The following is a 17,025-nucleotide window of genomic DNA, read 5'->3' on the forward strand; positions in this document are numbered from 1 at the left end:
ACGATTGCATCTCTCCACGGGGCCAGAGCGCTGGGTCTGTGACAACTTTGTGACCCATCCTCAAATAACTCTGGCCCAATCCCCCTCCACCCCCCGTGCCGGGGGGGGGGGGGGGGGGGGGGATGGTTGTGACCAGGGGGCACCTTCTTGGCACTTACCCTGGCAGCCCTGGTGAGGTCGTGTAGCTTTTTCCGGCACTGCTCTGCAGAGCGAGGGTTCTGCCCCACAGCACTGACGACAGCGGCCACCTCACGCCAGGCCTGGCGTACCGCGCTGGCAGGTTGGCGATGCCCTCTCCGCGGGCGGAGGATGCCCCTCCTCTGCTCAACAGCATCGAGCAGAGTCTCGACATCGGCCTCCACAAAACGAGGTGCAGCTCTCCTGGACTCCGACATCATGGCCGACAGATTCTGTGCTCGCCCGCGCCTTTTTACGACGTCGGGCGGCGTCACGTGGGCGTGTTCGTGTCGTCGCCGCGTTCCGTCATCATCGCGCACCTGATTGACGCGGCCGCGTTACTAGCCCATTTCCCGGAAGTGAATACGTCGGGAAATGGACCCTTCACGACAGTCGTAAAACGCGCCCGTTTTTTACGACAGTTTTGCGATTTTTCGCGGGTGCGGAGAATCGCGCCCCATATCTTTTGTTGGGAGAATTAGTTGAGGGTGGAATATTGACAAGCAGATAACTCTTTGCTCTTTTTATACTGTCATGGGGCTTTTGCATGTAGCTGAACTAAAAAATCAGGTAAATGGATCCCAGGGACAGAACAGCCAAACCCAATGTTCACCTTACAATAAATCATTTTTTATAATGAGACAACGAGGACAGAATTGAGGTATGTGTGAATGAATTTTCACACAGAATAACCATTAGCAATGCAAGAATTTGAATAGTCAGGAGTAGTTCCCAATCCACATGGTTTCCAAATATAAAATATCAGCTGTACCTAGACAGTTTTAAACCTGGATTTGACAGTTCGTGTGAGGTCTCTTCCAAGATTATTTGAATGCAATGACTGATGAGACACATTGCTGACAGTACTCTTCTGTGCACGTCCAGTAACCACTAGGTTTTGATTTATTGCGACCAACGTTGCCCCAAGGCTCTGCTTCTTGCACTAGCCTGTAGTGGCCGCGGATTGGAGTATTTCTTGCACCTCTTCCAGGGTAAATGAAGCCAGAATCTTCACCACCTTCTCACGGTGTCTGCAACCCTTGTCCAGGATAACTTCACTTTTCTTTAATCCCAGTACCTTGGCCAGATAACGAACCAGTTCTGCATTCGCCTCCCCATCAGTTGGAGGAGCCGCAATAGCCACGGCAACTGCTCCTTCCGACACATCCGGCACAGCATTCTGTTTAGCTCCAGGTTTGGCGTGAATGACAACCAAAACAGAACCATCCTTATCAAATTTCACTGGTCCCTGAGTTGCCTGTGGCAGTTTTTCAGAGTTCTTCACCTTCTTCTTACTCTCTGTCCATCTAAATGTGGAAAGGACCCGCCCGGATCCCCCCGCCAGTTCTCATCTGTGTGGAGTTCCTCTCCCCGGGGCCCTCTGCCTGTGCTCCCGCGCGGATCGCCCTCAGCAGCGGCCAGGCGGCAGGAAAGAGCCGCTGAAAGCCTGGGTCTGCGCTGACGGCGGGAGCCGATAGTGAGAGCGGGAAGCCCAGCAGCCGAGTCCTTCTCATACAGAACAGCCCTGGCGGGCAGAGAGCCGCACCCAGAGATGTGTGTGAACATTGCAGGGGGCGCCCCACAAACCACATGATGGAACCATCAATTTACCAGACACGTGTTTCTGATATGAATCTAGGCTTTAATCGACTTACTTCAGAGCCAGCCTGTTACCTGTTGATGTCGTAGTGAACTCAGGCTGACTCTGGACAAGGGTATTTATACAACTGCACTAGGGGAGGAGTCGTGGGCGGAGCCAAGGGTGGAGCCCAGTACAAGTTCCTGAGTGCTCCCAGCGCTACTCCCCCTAGTGGTAGGATAGCGCTACTATGCTTACAAAGACAGTGTGAATTAACATATATACATCTATATATTACATTCACCACACCACGTTCATATGCTTTGGTCTTGTCCAAAGCTGGAGGATTACTGGAAGGAGGTTTTTAGGGTAATCTCTAAAGTGGTGCACGTGAAACTAGACCCGGGCCCTCGGGAGGCCATATTCGGGGTGCCGGACCAGCTGGGGTTGAAAATGGGTGCAGAGGCAGATATTGTAGCCTTCGCCTCGTTGATTGCCCGAAGGCCATTCCTGTTGGGATGGAGATCGACCTCTCCGCCCTGTGCACTGGAAAGGCAGGGGGAACTGCTAGAATTCTTAACTCTTGAGAAGGTTATGTTTGAACTGAGGGGTCAGTTGGGGGTTATTCATGATGCAATTGGATTGGATTGGATTTGTTTATTGTCACGTGAACCGAGGTACAGTGAATAGTATTTTTCTGTGAGCAGCTCAACAGATCATTAAGTACATGGGAAGAAAAGGGAATAAAAGAAAATACATAATAGGGCAAAACAAGATATACAGTGTAACTACATAAGCACTGGCACTGGATGAAGCATACAGGGTGTAGTGTTAATGAGGTCAGTCCATAAGAGGGTCATTTAGGAGTCTGGTGACAGTGGGGAAGATGCTGTTTTTGAGTCTGTTCGTGCGTGTTCTCAGACTTCTGTATCTCCTGCCCGATGGAAGAAGTTGGAAGAGTGAGTAAGCCGGGTGGGAGGGATCTTTGATTATGCTGCCCGCTTTCCCCAGGCAGCGGGAGGTGTCGATGGAGTCAATGGATGGGAGGCGGGTTCGTGTGATGGACTGGGCGGTGTTCATGACTCTCTGAAGTTTCTTGTGGTCCTGGGCCGAGCAGTTGCCATACCAGGCTGTGATGCAGCCCGATTCTATGGTGCATCTGTAAAAGTTGGTAAGGGTTAATGTGGACATGCCGAATTTCCTTACTTTCCTGAGGAAGTATAGGCGCTGTTGTGCTTTCTTGGTGGTAGCGTCGACGTGGGTGGACCAGGGCAGATTTTTGGAGATGTGCACCCGTTGATGCTGACAGGTGTGTGTACAGTAATTTGCTTCCTGAAGTCAATGACCAGCTCTTTAGTTTTGCTGGCATTGAGGGAGAGATTGTTGTCACTACACCACTCCACTAGGTTCTCTATCACCCTCCTGTATTCTGACTCGTTGTTATTCGAGATCCGGCCCACTATGGTCGTATCGTCAGCAAACTTGTAGATGGAGTTGGAACCAAGTTTTGCCACGCAGTCGTGCGTACAGGGAGTAGAGTAGGGGGCTAAGTATGCAGCCTTGCGGGGCCCCGGTGTTGAGGACTATTGTGGAGGAGGTGTTGTTCTTCATTCTTACTGACTGTGATCTGTTGGTCAGAAAATCGAGGATCCAGTTGCAGAGTGGAGAGCCAAGTCCTAGGTTTTGGAGCTTTGATATGAGCTTGGCTAGGATTATGGTGTTGAAGGCGGAGCTGTAGTCAATAAATAAGAGTCTGATGTAGGAGTCCTTGTTTTCGAGATGCTCTAGGGATGAGTGTAGGGCCAGGGAAATGGCGTCTGATGTGGACCGGTTGCAACGGTATGCGAATTTCAGTGGATCAAGGCGTTCTGGGAGTATGGAGGTGATGCGCTTCATGATCAACCGCTCGAAGCACTTCATTACGACTGAAGTCAGGGCCGCCGGACGGTAGTCATTGAGGCACGTTGCCTGGTTCTTCTTTGATACCGGTATGATGGTGGTCTTCTTGAAGCAGGTGGGGACCTCGGAGTGGAGTAGGGACAGATTAAAGATGTCTGTGAATGCCTCTGCCAGCTGGTCCGTGCAGGCTCTGAGTACACGGCAAGGGATCCCGCCCGGGCCCGTTGCCTTCCGAGGTTTCACTTTCAGGAAGGCCGATCTGACTTCGGAAGCTGTGATGGTGGGTATGGGTGAATTATGGGCTGCTGGGGCACTTGACAGCGGATTGTTGGTTACCTGCTTGAACCGGAATTGATTACATCGAACATTAGTGGGGGTGGGTTGGGAGAGGGGGACTGTTCATGGTGACTATGGGTGATTCCTGATTCATTTTTGTTGTTTAATTATGTTAACATGCAGGCTGCTGTTTGGGGTTTGGTGGGAGGATGGGATTATTGTTGTTGATATGGGGATTGACATTGTATTCGTTACTGTTTATTGTTGGTGGGTATAAATTTGGGAGAAAATGTGGAAAAGGAGAATTAAAATATTTAAGAAAAAGAAACATTGAAGAGAATTGTCATCTTAACAACTTGTCTTCACCTCATTCCTCCTAGAATCTTACAGCTATGAGGATGTCAAGGGCATGTCTGTCATGTCATGCCCGTGCAATGACATCCACATATGGCTCAAGAGTCAACCACATTCCTGTGGATGTGGAGTCACATATCGGCCAGACCTTGTAGGGCTACCAGATTTCCTTTCCTAAAGTACATCAGTGAACCAGATGGGTTTTTATCCGTGCACGGATACAATTAAGCAATCAACGGTTCCAGTGGAATGATCTACCTCCATATACAAGGCAGGAATTCAGTCTCTCGCGTTCGGCTTCTTCTCAGTATGCACATTGCATATCAAAGCCACCCCTTCCACACCAATATCTTCCTGGAGCATGACACCTGTCTGAGTTTTCCCCTCAGACGTTATGGCACATTCATGAGGGTCTTAATTAGAGTGAAAAGACCCAGGGGCTAGAGGTTATAATCAGCACTTTATTGGTTATCTTCCAGTGGCCTTGACAATGACCATCAATACACAATCCTTACACTTGTGTCCTGAGTGCAAGCATGGTGCTTTGAATGCCATGACCAGTGCACTAGGAACCTGGGAGACTTATAGGGGCCATGCTGCCTCTGCAACAGAGGTGATCATTGATTTTTTAATCCTGCAACCATTCTGATATGCCTCCATGAGGACCAGATACACCACAGCATCTAAACCTAATGGATTCTCAAGTGAATGCATACCGTTAGCAAAGGAACCAAGTACATTTATTATGCATTAGAGCCTGGAGTCCAGTTCTGAGCCGAGCCATGCTCTCCATGGTTTGAGCAAGTTAGTTACAAGATGCCCCTTCTATTGGCCAAGGATTGCCATACTTAATGCCTCCAACATATCCCAAGATCCCTCCCCAATCAGTATTTTTCTAACTAGTTTTTTGAATTGCTTTATTGTAAAGTGAGCACGAAAACGGCGCTGCTGACCTTGGCTGGAAGAGCAGCTTTCAATACCCCTTATCACTCACCAATTTCCTCCTCCCATCCTCCTATATATCCACCACCTCCTAATTTCCATTCCTTTTATCGCTATCCAGCCTCCTTCTGTTAACAATCATTAGCTTAAACAAATCATTATCCATGGTGGATATTCCTGTTCTCCCCTTGAACCTTTTAATGTTGATATTCCATGCCCTTTGTTGACCTGACACTTCTTGAGGCCACATGAACCTTGACTTTTGGGGACTACACCCGACTCTTATGAGACCATCCAATACTCCCTGCATGACTTTTTAGTTAATGATTTAAGGATACAGATGCCTCCCCTGAACATGACTGTATTCTCTGACTCACAGTACTATGACTTCAACCGCTAGACCAAATTCCTCAGGTGATTGACCATGTCCTGCACTCCATATTGAGCACAACCATCACTGGCCAGAAAGGCCGTCCCGTCCAAGATCAGGACCAAAACATGCATGCCATGCAGAGCACTCTAACGTGTCCTGCGCAACCCGGAAACGCCCAATACGCCCACGACAGTGTGGCCTCAGTCTCAGGTCAGTCTCTTCAACATATCCCTGTTAGTGTAGCCTCAGGCTCAAGGCAGTCTCTTCAATACACCCCAGCAATGTAACCTCAGCCCCAGCTCCAACTATTTTTCCTTAACATTACTGTTACCATCATTGAATCCTGCACTTTAAACATCCTAGGGGTTATCACTAACCCGAAACTTGACTGGACAAGCCATACAAATGTTATGGCCACAAAAAGAGTTCGGAGCCTGCGAATTCTGTGGCGAGTAACTCATCTTGTATTTCCCCAAAGCCTGTCTACCATCTACAAGGCGCAAGTCAATAGTGCGATGGAATAGTTTCCACTTGCCTGGATGGCCTCAGCCCCAGGACAGTCTCTGACTCTTCCTTGGGCAGTCCTTTACTACTCCACTCTGTTCGTTGACCACTCCCTAGTCCTGTCTTGGTCTCCAACTTCTCCTGCCATATTCCAACACCCCCCAGTCCTGCCTCTATCTCCCCCACTCCCTGATGGTATTGACACCCTTGCCCAGTCTTTGGGTCCTGTCGACAGATTCACATCGTCAAATAGCTGTTGTAAACCTCACCAATATGACATCACGTTGGCGAGGTATGAATATTCAGTGAGGGTGAGAGGATCATGTGGCTGTGGCGCTGGGTAATCAGATGGAAATGTATGCAGAACCATTAAAATGAGGTTTGCATCCTTTGAGGGCATCACCAGCGAGGGGCGTGGTAAATCAAGAAACACTATCTCGTGGCAAGAAGAGTGTTTCCCGATTCTCCCCCTATTTTTTGCCCGTGTCACCATTCTCTTTGATGGTGAATGGGGATGAAAATCGCCACCTGTCTTTTACTCGTACTGTATTTGACTCCATCATTCTGCTAGTCTAGAGGTGTCTCGCAAATCATAGAATCATAGAATTTACAGTGCAGGAGGCCATCCGGCCCATCGAGTCTGTACCAGAAAGAGCACCCTACCTAAACCCACACCTCCACCCTATCCCCGTAAACTAGGAATCCCATAATCCCACCTACCCTTTTTTTCTTTGGACACTAAGGGTAATTTAGCATGGCCAATCCACCTAACCTGCACATCTTTGGAATGTGGGAGGAAACCAGAGCACCTGGAGAAAACCCACGCAGACACAGGGAGAACGTTCAGACTCCACACAGAGAGTGACCAAAGCCAGGAATCGAACCTCGGACCCTGGAGCTGTGAAAAAACAGTGCTAACCATTGTGCTACAGTGCGCCCTGAGGGTGAGGTGAGAATGACTGACATTGAAATCAAGGCAGCATTTAACCGTGCATGGCATCAAGGAGCCCTAGGAAAACTGAAGTCAATGGAAACTTTACCACTGTTTAGTTAAACTTAGTGAAAAGTTGTAGCACGCTAATCATCTCATCACCTAAACATCACTGGAGACGTTCCTCAGGGTAGTGTCATAGGCGCAACCACCTTCAGCTGCATCATCTATGACCTTCCCTTCATCCTGAGGACAGAATTGGGGATGCTTGCTGATTGCACAACGCTCTGTGTCATTTGCAACTTGACTCCTCAGATGCTGAAGCAGTCAGTGTCCATATGGAGCAAGACCAGGAAATATCCAGACTTGGCGAATTAAATGGTAACATTCACGCCACACAAGTGCCAGACAATGACAATATCTAACAAGAGAGAATCTAACCATTTTCCCTTGACATTATTGTTACCATCACTGAATCCTGCATTTTAAACATCCTAGGGATTACCATTAACCAGAAACTTGATACAAATGTTGTGGTCACAAAAAGCAGCTCAAAGTCTGGGAATTCTGCGGTGAGTAACTCATCTTGTATTTTCCCAAGGCCTGTCTGCCATCTACAAGGCACAAGTCAATAATGCGATGGAACAATTTCCACATATGGAATAGTTGCCTGGATGAGTGCTGTTCCAGCAATATTCAACAAGCGTGACACTATCCAGGACAAAGCAGCCTACTAGATTGACACCCTATCCACTAACTTACACACACTCCCTCTACACCTCCCGCTTCTGCTTGTGCATTCTACCAATGCACAATGTATCAGATGCACACAACACACCAAGTCTCGTTCAACATCACCCTCCAGACTCACAACCTCTACCACCTAGAAGAGTAACAGCAACAAACAGACACTTGGGAACATCACCATCTGAAAATTTCCCTCCAATTCACACACCATCCTGACTTGGAACAATATTGCAGTTCCTTCACTGTTGTTGGATTAAAATGCTGGACCTCTTTTTCTAACAGTACTCTGGGTGCACCTGTACCAGATGGACTGCAGAGGTTCAAGATGGTGGTGCATCACCAACTTTTTAAATGCAATTAAGGATGGGATACAAATGCTGGCCTTGCCAGTGACACCCATAGCTTATGAAAACATTGGGAACTCAATTGGATAGCAAACACAACCCCCCACTATGGGGATCACAATGTGTGATTTCACAGTAGCTGTACAATGTAATGCAGGTAGCTTGTAAACTTCCTGTTAATTATAATTTTGTTATTAGAAAATATTTTATTGAGGCATTTATAATTTTAACATTTTTTACATTCTAAACAGAGCGGTCCAGCACACGCAAAAACCCCACAATAACATACCCAACTTCCCATCGCCCTAACTCCTAGCTACCCATATATTAGATTCCCTGCCCTTTTCTTCACTTGCATGCCTCCCCATTCCCACCACCACCCCCCACCCCCCGCCCCCCTCCTGCTGACGGTCAGTTTTCCTTTAAGAAGTTGATAAACGGCTGCCACCTCCAAGCGAACCCCTGTAATGAACCCTTTAAGGCGAACTTAATTTTCTCTAGTCTAAGAAAGCCTGCCATGTCACTGACCCACATCCCTGATTTAGGAGGCTCCAAGTCCCTCCATCGCATTAAAACCCGTCTCCTAGCCACCAGGGAGGCAAAGGCCAAACGTCAGCCTCTCTCCTCCCCCCCCCCCCCCCCCCCCCCCCCGCCCCCCCACTCCTGGATCTTCCAACACTCCAAATATTGCCACCTCTGGACTTGGAGTCACCCTCCCTTCCAGGACCTCTGACATGACATCTGAGTATCCCTGCCAAAATCTCCTTGGCTTCGGACAAGCCCAAAACTTCCCCCGCACCGTCCACATCTGTCCTCCATCTCATCAAAAAACCTATCTGGGCAACAGTCAGATGAGCCCTGTGGACCACTTTGAACTGGATCAGACTCAGCCTGGCACACAACGAGGATGCATTGACTCTCCTCAGGGCCTTCTCCCATAGCCCGACTTCCAACTCCCCTCCCAAGTCTTCCTCCCACTTTCTTTTCACCTCCCGATTGGGACCACTTCCCACTCCATCAGTTCCTTATATATTTCCGAGACCCTCCCCTCCCCAACCCCTGTTCTAAACATCACCTTATCCTGCAATCCCCGTGGAAGGGGGCAAGGGAAGCTTGGAACTTGCCCCCAGTAAAAATCCGTACCTGCAGGGACCGGAATCATTTCCCACCCGATAACTCAAACTCCTCCTCTCGCTCCGCCAAGCTCAGGAAACCCTCCTCAATAAAGAGATCCCCAAATCTCTCAACCCCTGCCCGGTGCCACCTCCTGAAGCCCCCCCCGCCAACCCCCCCCGGAGCAAATCTGTGAATTTCACAGATTGGTGACCATACCGACACCCCCTCCAGTCTCATGTGCTACCTCCATTGCCTCCACACTCTCAGGGCAGCCACTACCACTGGACCTGTGGAGTAACGAGCCGGCGAGAACGGCAGTGGTTCGGAAGGAGCGATCACAATATGGTGGAATTTAAAATACAGATGGAGGGTGAGAAAGTAAAATCAAATACTAGTGTTTTGTGTTTAAACAAAGGAGATTACAATGGGATGAGAGAAGAACTAGCTAAGGTAGACTTGGAGCAAAGCCTTTATGGTGGAACAGTTGAGAAACAGTGGAGAACCTTCCAAGCGATTTTTCACAGTGCTCAGCAAAGGTTTATACCAACAAAAAGGAAGGACGGCTGAAAGAGGGAAAATCGACCGTGGATATCTAAGGAAATAAGGGAGAGTATCAAATTGAAGGAAAAGCATATAAAGTGGCAAAGATTGGTGGGAGACTAGAGGACTGGGAAATCTACTAGAAAGCTACTAAAAAAGCTATAAAGAAGAGTAAGATAGAGTATGAGAGCAAACTTGCTCAGAATATAAAAACAGACAGTAAAGGTTTTTACAAATATATAAAACAAAAAAGAGTGGCTAAGGTAAATATTGGTCCTTTAGAGGATGAGAAGGGAGTTTTAATAATGGGAGATGAGGAAATGGCTGAGGAACTGAACAGGTTTTTTGGGTCGATCTTCACAGTGGAAGACACAAATAACATGCCAGCGTCTGATAGAAATGAGGCTATGACAGGTGAGGACTTTGAGAGGATTGTTATCACTAAGGAGGTAGTGATGGGCAAGCTAATGGGGCTAAAGGTGGACAAGTCTTCTGGCCCTGATGGAATGCATCCCAGAGTGCTAAAAGAGATGGCTAGGGAAATTGCAGATGCACTCATGATGATTTACCAAAATTCACTAGACTCTGGGGTGGTCCCGGTGGATTGGAAATTATCAAACGTGACACCACTGTTTAAAAAATGAGGTAGGTAGAGTGCAGGAAATTATAGCCCAGTGAGCTTAACTTCGGTAGTAGGGAAGATGCTGGAATCTATCATCAAGGAAGAAATAGTGAGGCATCTGGATAGAAATTGTCCCATTGGGCAGACGCAGCATAGGTTCATAAAGGGCAGGTCGTGCCTAACTAATTTAGTGGATTTTTTGAGGACATTACCAGTGCAGTAGATAACGGGGAGCCAATGGATGTGGTATATCTGGATTTCCAGAAAGCCTTTGACAAGGTGCCACACAAAAGGTTGCTGCATAAGATAAAGATGCATGGCATTAAGGGTAAAGTAGTAGCATGGACAGAGGATTGGTTAATTAATAGAAAGCAAAGAGTGGGGATTAATGGGTGTTTCTCTGGTTGGCAATCAGTAGCTAGTGGTGTCCCTCAGGGATCCCTGTTGGGCCCACAATTGTTCACAATTTACATAGATGATTTGGAGTTGGGGACCAAGGGCAATGTGTCCAAGTTTGCAGATGACACTAAGATAAGTGGTAAAGCAAAAAGTGCAGAGGATACTGGAAGTCTGCAGAGGGATTTGGATAGGTTAAGTGAATGGGCTAGGGTCTGGCAGATGGAATACAATGTTGACAAATGTGAGGTTATCCATTTTGGTAGGAATAACAGCAAACGGGATTATTATTTAAACGATAAAATATTAAAGCATGCCGCTGTGCAGAGAGACCTGGGTGTGCTAGTGCATGAGTCACAGAAAGTCGGTTTACAGGTGCAACAGGTGATTAAGAAGGCAAATGGAATTTTGTCCTTCATTGCTAGAGGGATGGAGTTTAAGACTAGGGAGGTTATGTTGCAATTGTATAAGGTGTTAGTGAGGCCACACCTGGAGTATTGTGTTCAGTTTTGGTCTCCTTATTTGAGAAAGGACATACTGGCACTGGACGGTGTGCAGAGGAGATTCACTAGGTTAATCCCAGAGCTGAAGGGGTTGGATTATGAAGAGAGGTTGAGTAGACTGGGACTGTACTCGTTGGAATTTAGAAGGATGAGGGGGATCTTATAGAAACATTTAAAATTATGAAGGGAATAGATTAGGTTAGATGCGGGCAGGTTGTTTCCACTGGCGGGTGAAAGCAGAACTAGGGGACATAGTCTCAAAATAAGGGGAAGTAGATTTAGGACTGAGTTTAGGAGGAACTTTTCACCCAACGGGTTATGAATCTATGGAATTCCTTGCCCAGTGAAGCAGTTGAGGCTCCTTCATTAAATGTTTTTAAGGTAAAGATAGATAGTTTTTTGAAGAATAAAGGGATTAAGGGTTATGGGGCGCGATTCTCCGCTGCCCACGATGGGTTCCCGCTATTTCCCCCCCCCCCCCCCCCCCCGCCATGGCCGCCCCACGACACGAATCGCTGCTCGCCGTTTTTTACGGCGAACAGTGATTCTCCCCAGGCCGATGGGCAGAGTTCCCAGGCCTTTACGGCCGTTTTCACGAACGCAATCACACCTGCTCTCACCGTTCGTGAAAACGGCCGCAAAGTGCCGTCCCAGACAACCATGGCACCGATTGGCACGGCCGCACCACGGCCGTGCCAAGGGTGGCATGGGCCTGCGGTCGGTGGGCACCGATCGCGGGCAGCTGGTCCGATACCCGCGCACTATTTGTTCTTCCGCCGCCCCGCAGGATCAGTCCGCGGGGCGGCTGAGGGGCATGGCGGCCCGCGCATGCGCGGGTTTGACGCGTCTGCGTGATGACGTCATCCGCGCATGCGCGGGTTGAATCGGGTCCCGGGAGGCTGCCGTGAATTTGCGGAGAATCGCGCCCATGGTGTTCGGGCCGGAAAGTGGAGCTGAGTCCACAAAGATCAGCCATGATCTCATTGAATGGCGGAGCAGGCTCGAGAGGCCAGATGGCCTACTCCTGCTCCTAGTTCTTATGTTAACAGAGCCTTCAGACTCGTGCCCTTGCAAGATGCTGCTTCCACTTGCGCCCACACCGACCTCTCCCCCACCACCATTTCCTAATCATCTAAATATTAGCTGCCCAGTAATAGTTAATAAAGTTCAGAAAGGCCAAGCCCCCCTCACTATCCCCCGCAAAATGTTTGATGTCCTCAGCGCCATTGCCAAAGACTCTATGGCCAGGGCAAACAGTAGTGAGGCGAGTGGACACCCCTGCCTTATCCTCCTACACAAACTAAAATACTCTGATCAAACCCAGTTAGTCCTTACATTCGCCATCGGTGCCTGATTTAGCAACTGGACACAATCAACAAATCCCTGCCCGAACCCAAACCTACCAGGACATCCCACAGGTACTTCCACTCAACCCAACGAAAGGCCTATTCTGCATCTTTGGCCACCACCACCTTGACCTCATGCCCCTCCACAGGCATCATTATTACATTTAGGAGTTGCCTAATGTAGGACGTCAGGTGTAATCCCTTCACAAATCCCGCCTGGTCCTCCCCTATTACCTTTGGAACAAAATCCTCTATGCGCATGGCCAAGATCTTTGCCAGCAATTTTGCATCCACATTTAACAGGGTGATTGCCTATATGACCCACAACTCTCCGGATTCTTATCCCGTTTCAAAATAAGGGAAATCGATGCCTGCGATAACATTGGGGGGCGGGGGGGGGGGGGGGGGGAGCACTCCCAGCCTCTTGGACTCATGAAAAGCCTTTACCAGAAGCGGCCCCAACAGCCCGTAAAAGTTTTTCTAAAACTCAACCGGCTATCGGTCAGGTCCTGGGGCCTTACCAGATTGCATTGCCTCCAATCCGTCTATAACCTCCCCCAGCCCAATTGGGACTCCCAAGCCCTCCACCAACTCCTCATCTATCCTTGGTAATGCCAGACCCCCCCAGAAATCGCTTCATCTCCCCCCCCCCCTCCCCCACTGGGGGTTCAGATTTATACAATCCACTATAAAATTCCCGAAACACATCATTTAATCATTTACGCCCGCTGGATCCAAAACCACCTTCCCCCTGCATCTCTTACTTTCCCAATCTCTCTCACCGCCTCCTGTTTCCTCAGCTGATGCGCCAGCATCCTGCTGGCTTTTTTCCCATACTCATAGACCGCCCCCTTTCCCTCCTAAGTTGTCCCACCGCCTTACCTGTGGACAGGAGCCCAAATTCCAGCTGCAGTCTCTGACTCACCTTCAGAAGCCCGTCATCCGGTTAGGTGGATTGGCCATGATAAATTGCCCTTAGCGTCCAAAATTGCCCTTAGTGTTGGGTGGGGTTACTGGGTTATGGGGATAGGGTGGAGGTGTTGACCTTGGGTAGGGTGCTCTTTCCAAGAGCCGGTGCAGACTTGATGAGCCGAATGGCCTCCTTCTGCACTGTAAATTCTATGATTCTATGATAAATCCGGAGACTCCGCATACCTCCTGTCCACCTGTAAAATTTCGTCTACCAGCCTGTCTAACGCCACCTGCTCAGCCTTCTCCTTTTGGGCCCGAATTGAGATGAGATCCCCCCTAATAACTGCCTTCAGAGCCTCCCACACCACCCAAGCCGAAACCTCACCTGTGTCATTGATCTTTATTAACCTCGGATGGCCTCCCTTACCCGCTCGCACATCTCCTCCTCCGCTAATAACCCCACATCTAACCTCCACTGCGGGCGCTGGACCTTTCCTTTGTTAACTTGCAGGTCTATCCAGTGTGGGGCATGGTCTGACACCACAATTGCTGAATATTCAGCATCTACTACCTCAGCTAGCAGCGTTTTGTCCAATACAAAGAAGCCTATCCGAGAATACACCTTGTACACATGGGAGTAGAATAAAAACTCCTTACTCCTTGACCTCCCAAATCTCCACGGATCAATCCCCCCCCATGCGCTCCATAAACCCCCGCAACTCCTTTGCCATAGCTGATACCTTCCCAGAACTGGCACTTGACCGACTTGACCGATCCAGGACTGTGTTGAAATTTCCCCACATAATCAATCGATGTGAATCCAGGTCCGGGATCTTCCCCAGCACCCGTCTAAGAAACTCAACGTCATCCCAGTTTGGGGCATATATATTTATGGGTACCACGGCCATTGCTTCCAATTTCCCACTAACCATAATATATCTACCCTCTGGGTTTGACCTCTATATTCCCCACCTCAAATGCCACACACTTATTGACCAGGGCCACCCCCCCCTCGTTTTGACGTCTAATCCCGAATGGAACACCTGCTCGACCCATCCCTTCCTTAACCTAATCTGATTCCCCCACCTTCAGATGTGTCTGCTGCAACATAGCCATGTCCGCCTTCAGTTGCTTCAAGTGCGCGAACACACGGGCCCTTTTGATGGCCCATTTAGTCCCAGAACATTCCACGTGACCAGCCTGGTCGGGGGGCACCTCGCCCCCTCTCCCCTGCCGATCAACCATATCCTCTACTAGGCCAGTCTGCGGCCCATGCCCCGCACCTCTCCTGGCCCGCCCTCGGACAACTACCGTCATCAACCCTCCTCCTCTTCCACCTTGAAAGTTCCCTCCCCGTCAGCCAAACCCCAAAATAAATCCAAATAATGTAAACCCAAAGTATTACAGAACATAGTTCAAATCTCCTCAGTCAAAGTTCAAGGTCCTCCTTGTACTGCCAGTGGATTCTCCTTCATAAAGTCCGCTGCCTCCTCCGCCGAGCCGAAGTACAATTCCCAGCCCCCATAGGTCACTCATAGGCGAGTCGGCTACAGTAGACTAAACTTTATGCCCTTCTTGTATAGGGCCGACTTGACCTTATTAAAGCTCGCCTTCCTGTTCGCATGCTCTGCTCCCAGGTCCTGATACACCAGGATCTCGCCATCTTCCCAAGTGCATCGCCTCGTCTGCCTGGCCCACCTCATAATGTGTTCCTTGTCCAGGAACCAATGTAATCGTAGCACCATCGCCCTCGGCGGCTCATCCCCCTGTGGCTTCCGCATCAGTGCCCTGTGGGCCCAATCCACCTCCAACAGGCGCTCAAACCCACTTTCTCCGAGCAGCTTCTCCAACATCTTCCCCACATACGCACCAGCATCCAATCCTTCAATTCACTCCAGCAGTCCCACGATCCAGATGTTTAGCCTCCGAGAATAATTTTTCAGGTCCTCCACTTTCTCCAGCTGTCTCTTTTGCTGGTCACGCAGCATCCCAATCTTTGCTGCCAGCGAGATGGATTGTTCCTCCTGCTTCCCCGCCTACTCCTCCAACCTCTGGATCGCCTGTCCGTGGGCTGCCAGTCTTGTCTCCACGCGGTCAACCACCGCCTTGATCGAGTCCACCGCCTGGGCCAGGTCCTCAGCTCTCTCCTTCCACTGTTGGGTGAACTTCTCATTTAAGAAGCTCACCAACTGGTCCATCGACCACTGAGATGTCAGGGTCCGACCTTGTTCGTCTGCCATCTCCAAGCGTGTTGTCCATTCGTCACTCGCCACCACCATCTGGTTTGTTCTTTTCCGATTACTTCTGGTCCCTTTATTCTGTTCTTGCTTCTACACCTATCTTCAATAAAATTCCTGCAACAATCCGGTGTAAAGGCCACAAAAAGACCACCATGAGTGGGAGCTGCCAAATTTGCGACCGCTCACTCCATGGTCGCCACCGGAAGTCCTGTTAATTATAATGGTTGTAGTGTAACTGACTGGCTTTATGCCTCTTCCCTCAGGGGAATGGGAGACCCTCCAGACATTCATGACCAAGGTCTTCCAGTCCCCGGATCATCAGAAACAGGACGTACTGTCCAAATTGTGTGTCAGGACCCCACCGAAGTCCTGATGCACTTACTCTCTGGCAATTGTCATGGAAATCTGAACTTCCATTGGGCAATTCCCATGCTCTCCGGGATCCACTGAAAAGTTTCCGGCTTAGAGTTAGAGTCGCAAACGTTAGACAGTTCTAACTTAAAGCCAGACTGCATCTCTGACATCTGGGGAGAAATTCTCCGACCCTGCTCGGCCGGCAGCGGCGTTAATCCCGCTCCCGCAGGGTTTTTTATTCTCTGACCGGCCAAAAACCGGCGTTGTGCAAATCCCGCCGGCAGCCTCTGAAAACAGCTGGCGCCGGCGGGATTTCATTATATTTTTGTTTGAACAAATCTCCGGCCCGGAGTAGCTTTAAAACGGCGTCAACCATTGATGATGGTTGACGCCGTTCAGTGTCCGGGGGGGGTGTTGCGGCATCGGGGGGGGGGGGGGGGGGGGGGGTTGCGGTATCGGTGGGGGGGTTGCGGCATCGGGGGGGGGGTTGCGGCATCGGGGGGGGGGTTGCGGCATCGGGGGGGGGGTTGCGGCATCGGGGGGGGGTTGCGGCGGTGGGGGGGGGTAGGGGTGGTGGGGAGGGGGGGTAGGGGCATTGGAGGGGGTAGGGGTGGGGGTTTGGGGCAGTGGCATGCAGAGAGGGGGGGCGACGGATGCCCGGGGCCAACGCACCGTCGCCCCCCCCTCTGTACGCCGCTGCCCCTACCCCAACCACCCCCCCCTCACCACCCCTACCTCCCTCCAACGCCCCTACCCCCCTCACCACCCCTACCCCCTTCACCACCCCTACCCCCCTCCAACGCCGCCCCCCCCCCTCCAACGCCGCCCCCCCTCTCTCAACTCAACACCGCAACCCCCCCCCTCTCAACT

General features: G+C 50.0%; 2 protein-coding genes across 4 annotated transcripts in view; both read right to left on the minus strand.

Moving 5' to 3' along the window:
- meiob (meiosis specific with OB-fold) overlaps positions 1-17,025 on the minus strand; it is a 254,364-nt gene that overhangs the window by 131,170 nt on the left and 106,169 nt on the right. The window lies entirely within an intron of this gene.
- LOC119978919 (UPF0235 protein C15orf40 homolog) lies at positions 1,121-15,820 on the minus strand. The gene is made up of 2 exons (XM_038820852.1): positions 15,748-15,820; positions 1,121-1,524 (listed from the first exon to the last, which is right to left on the minus strand). Exons 1-2 carry the CDS (start codon positions 15,818-15,820, stop codon positions 1,121-1,123), a joined length of 477 nt encoding a protein of 158 aa, XP_038676780.1.

The sequence above is a fragment of the Scyliorhinus canicula genome, chromosome 15 (assembly GCF_902713615.1).
Source record: "Scyliorhinus canicula chromosome 15, sScyCan1.1, whole genome shotgun sequence".
NCBI classification, from domain to species: domain Eukaryota; kingdom Metazoa; phylum Chordata; class Chondrichthyes; order Carcharhiniformes; family Scyliorhinidae; genus Scyliorhinus; species Scyliorhinus canicula.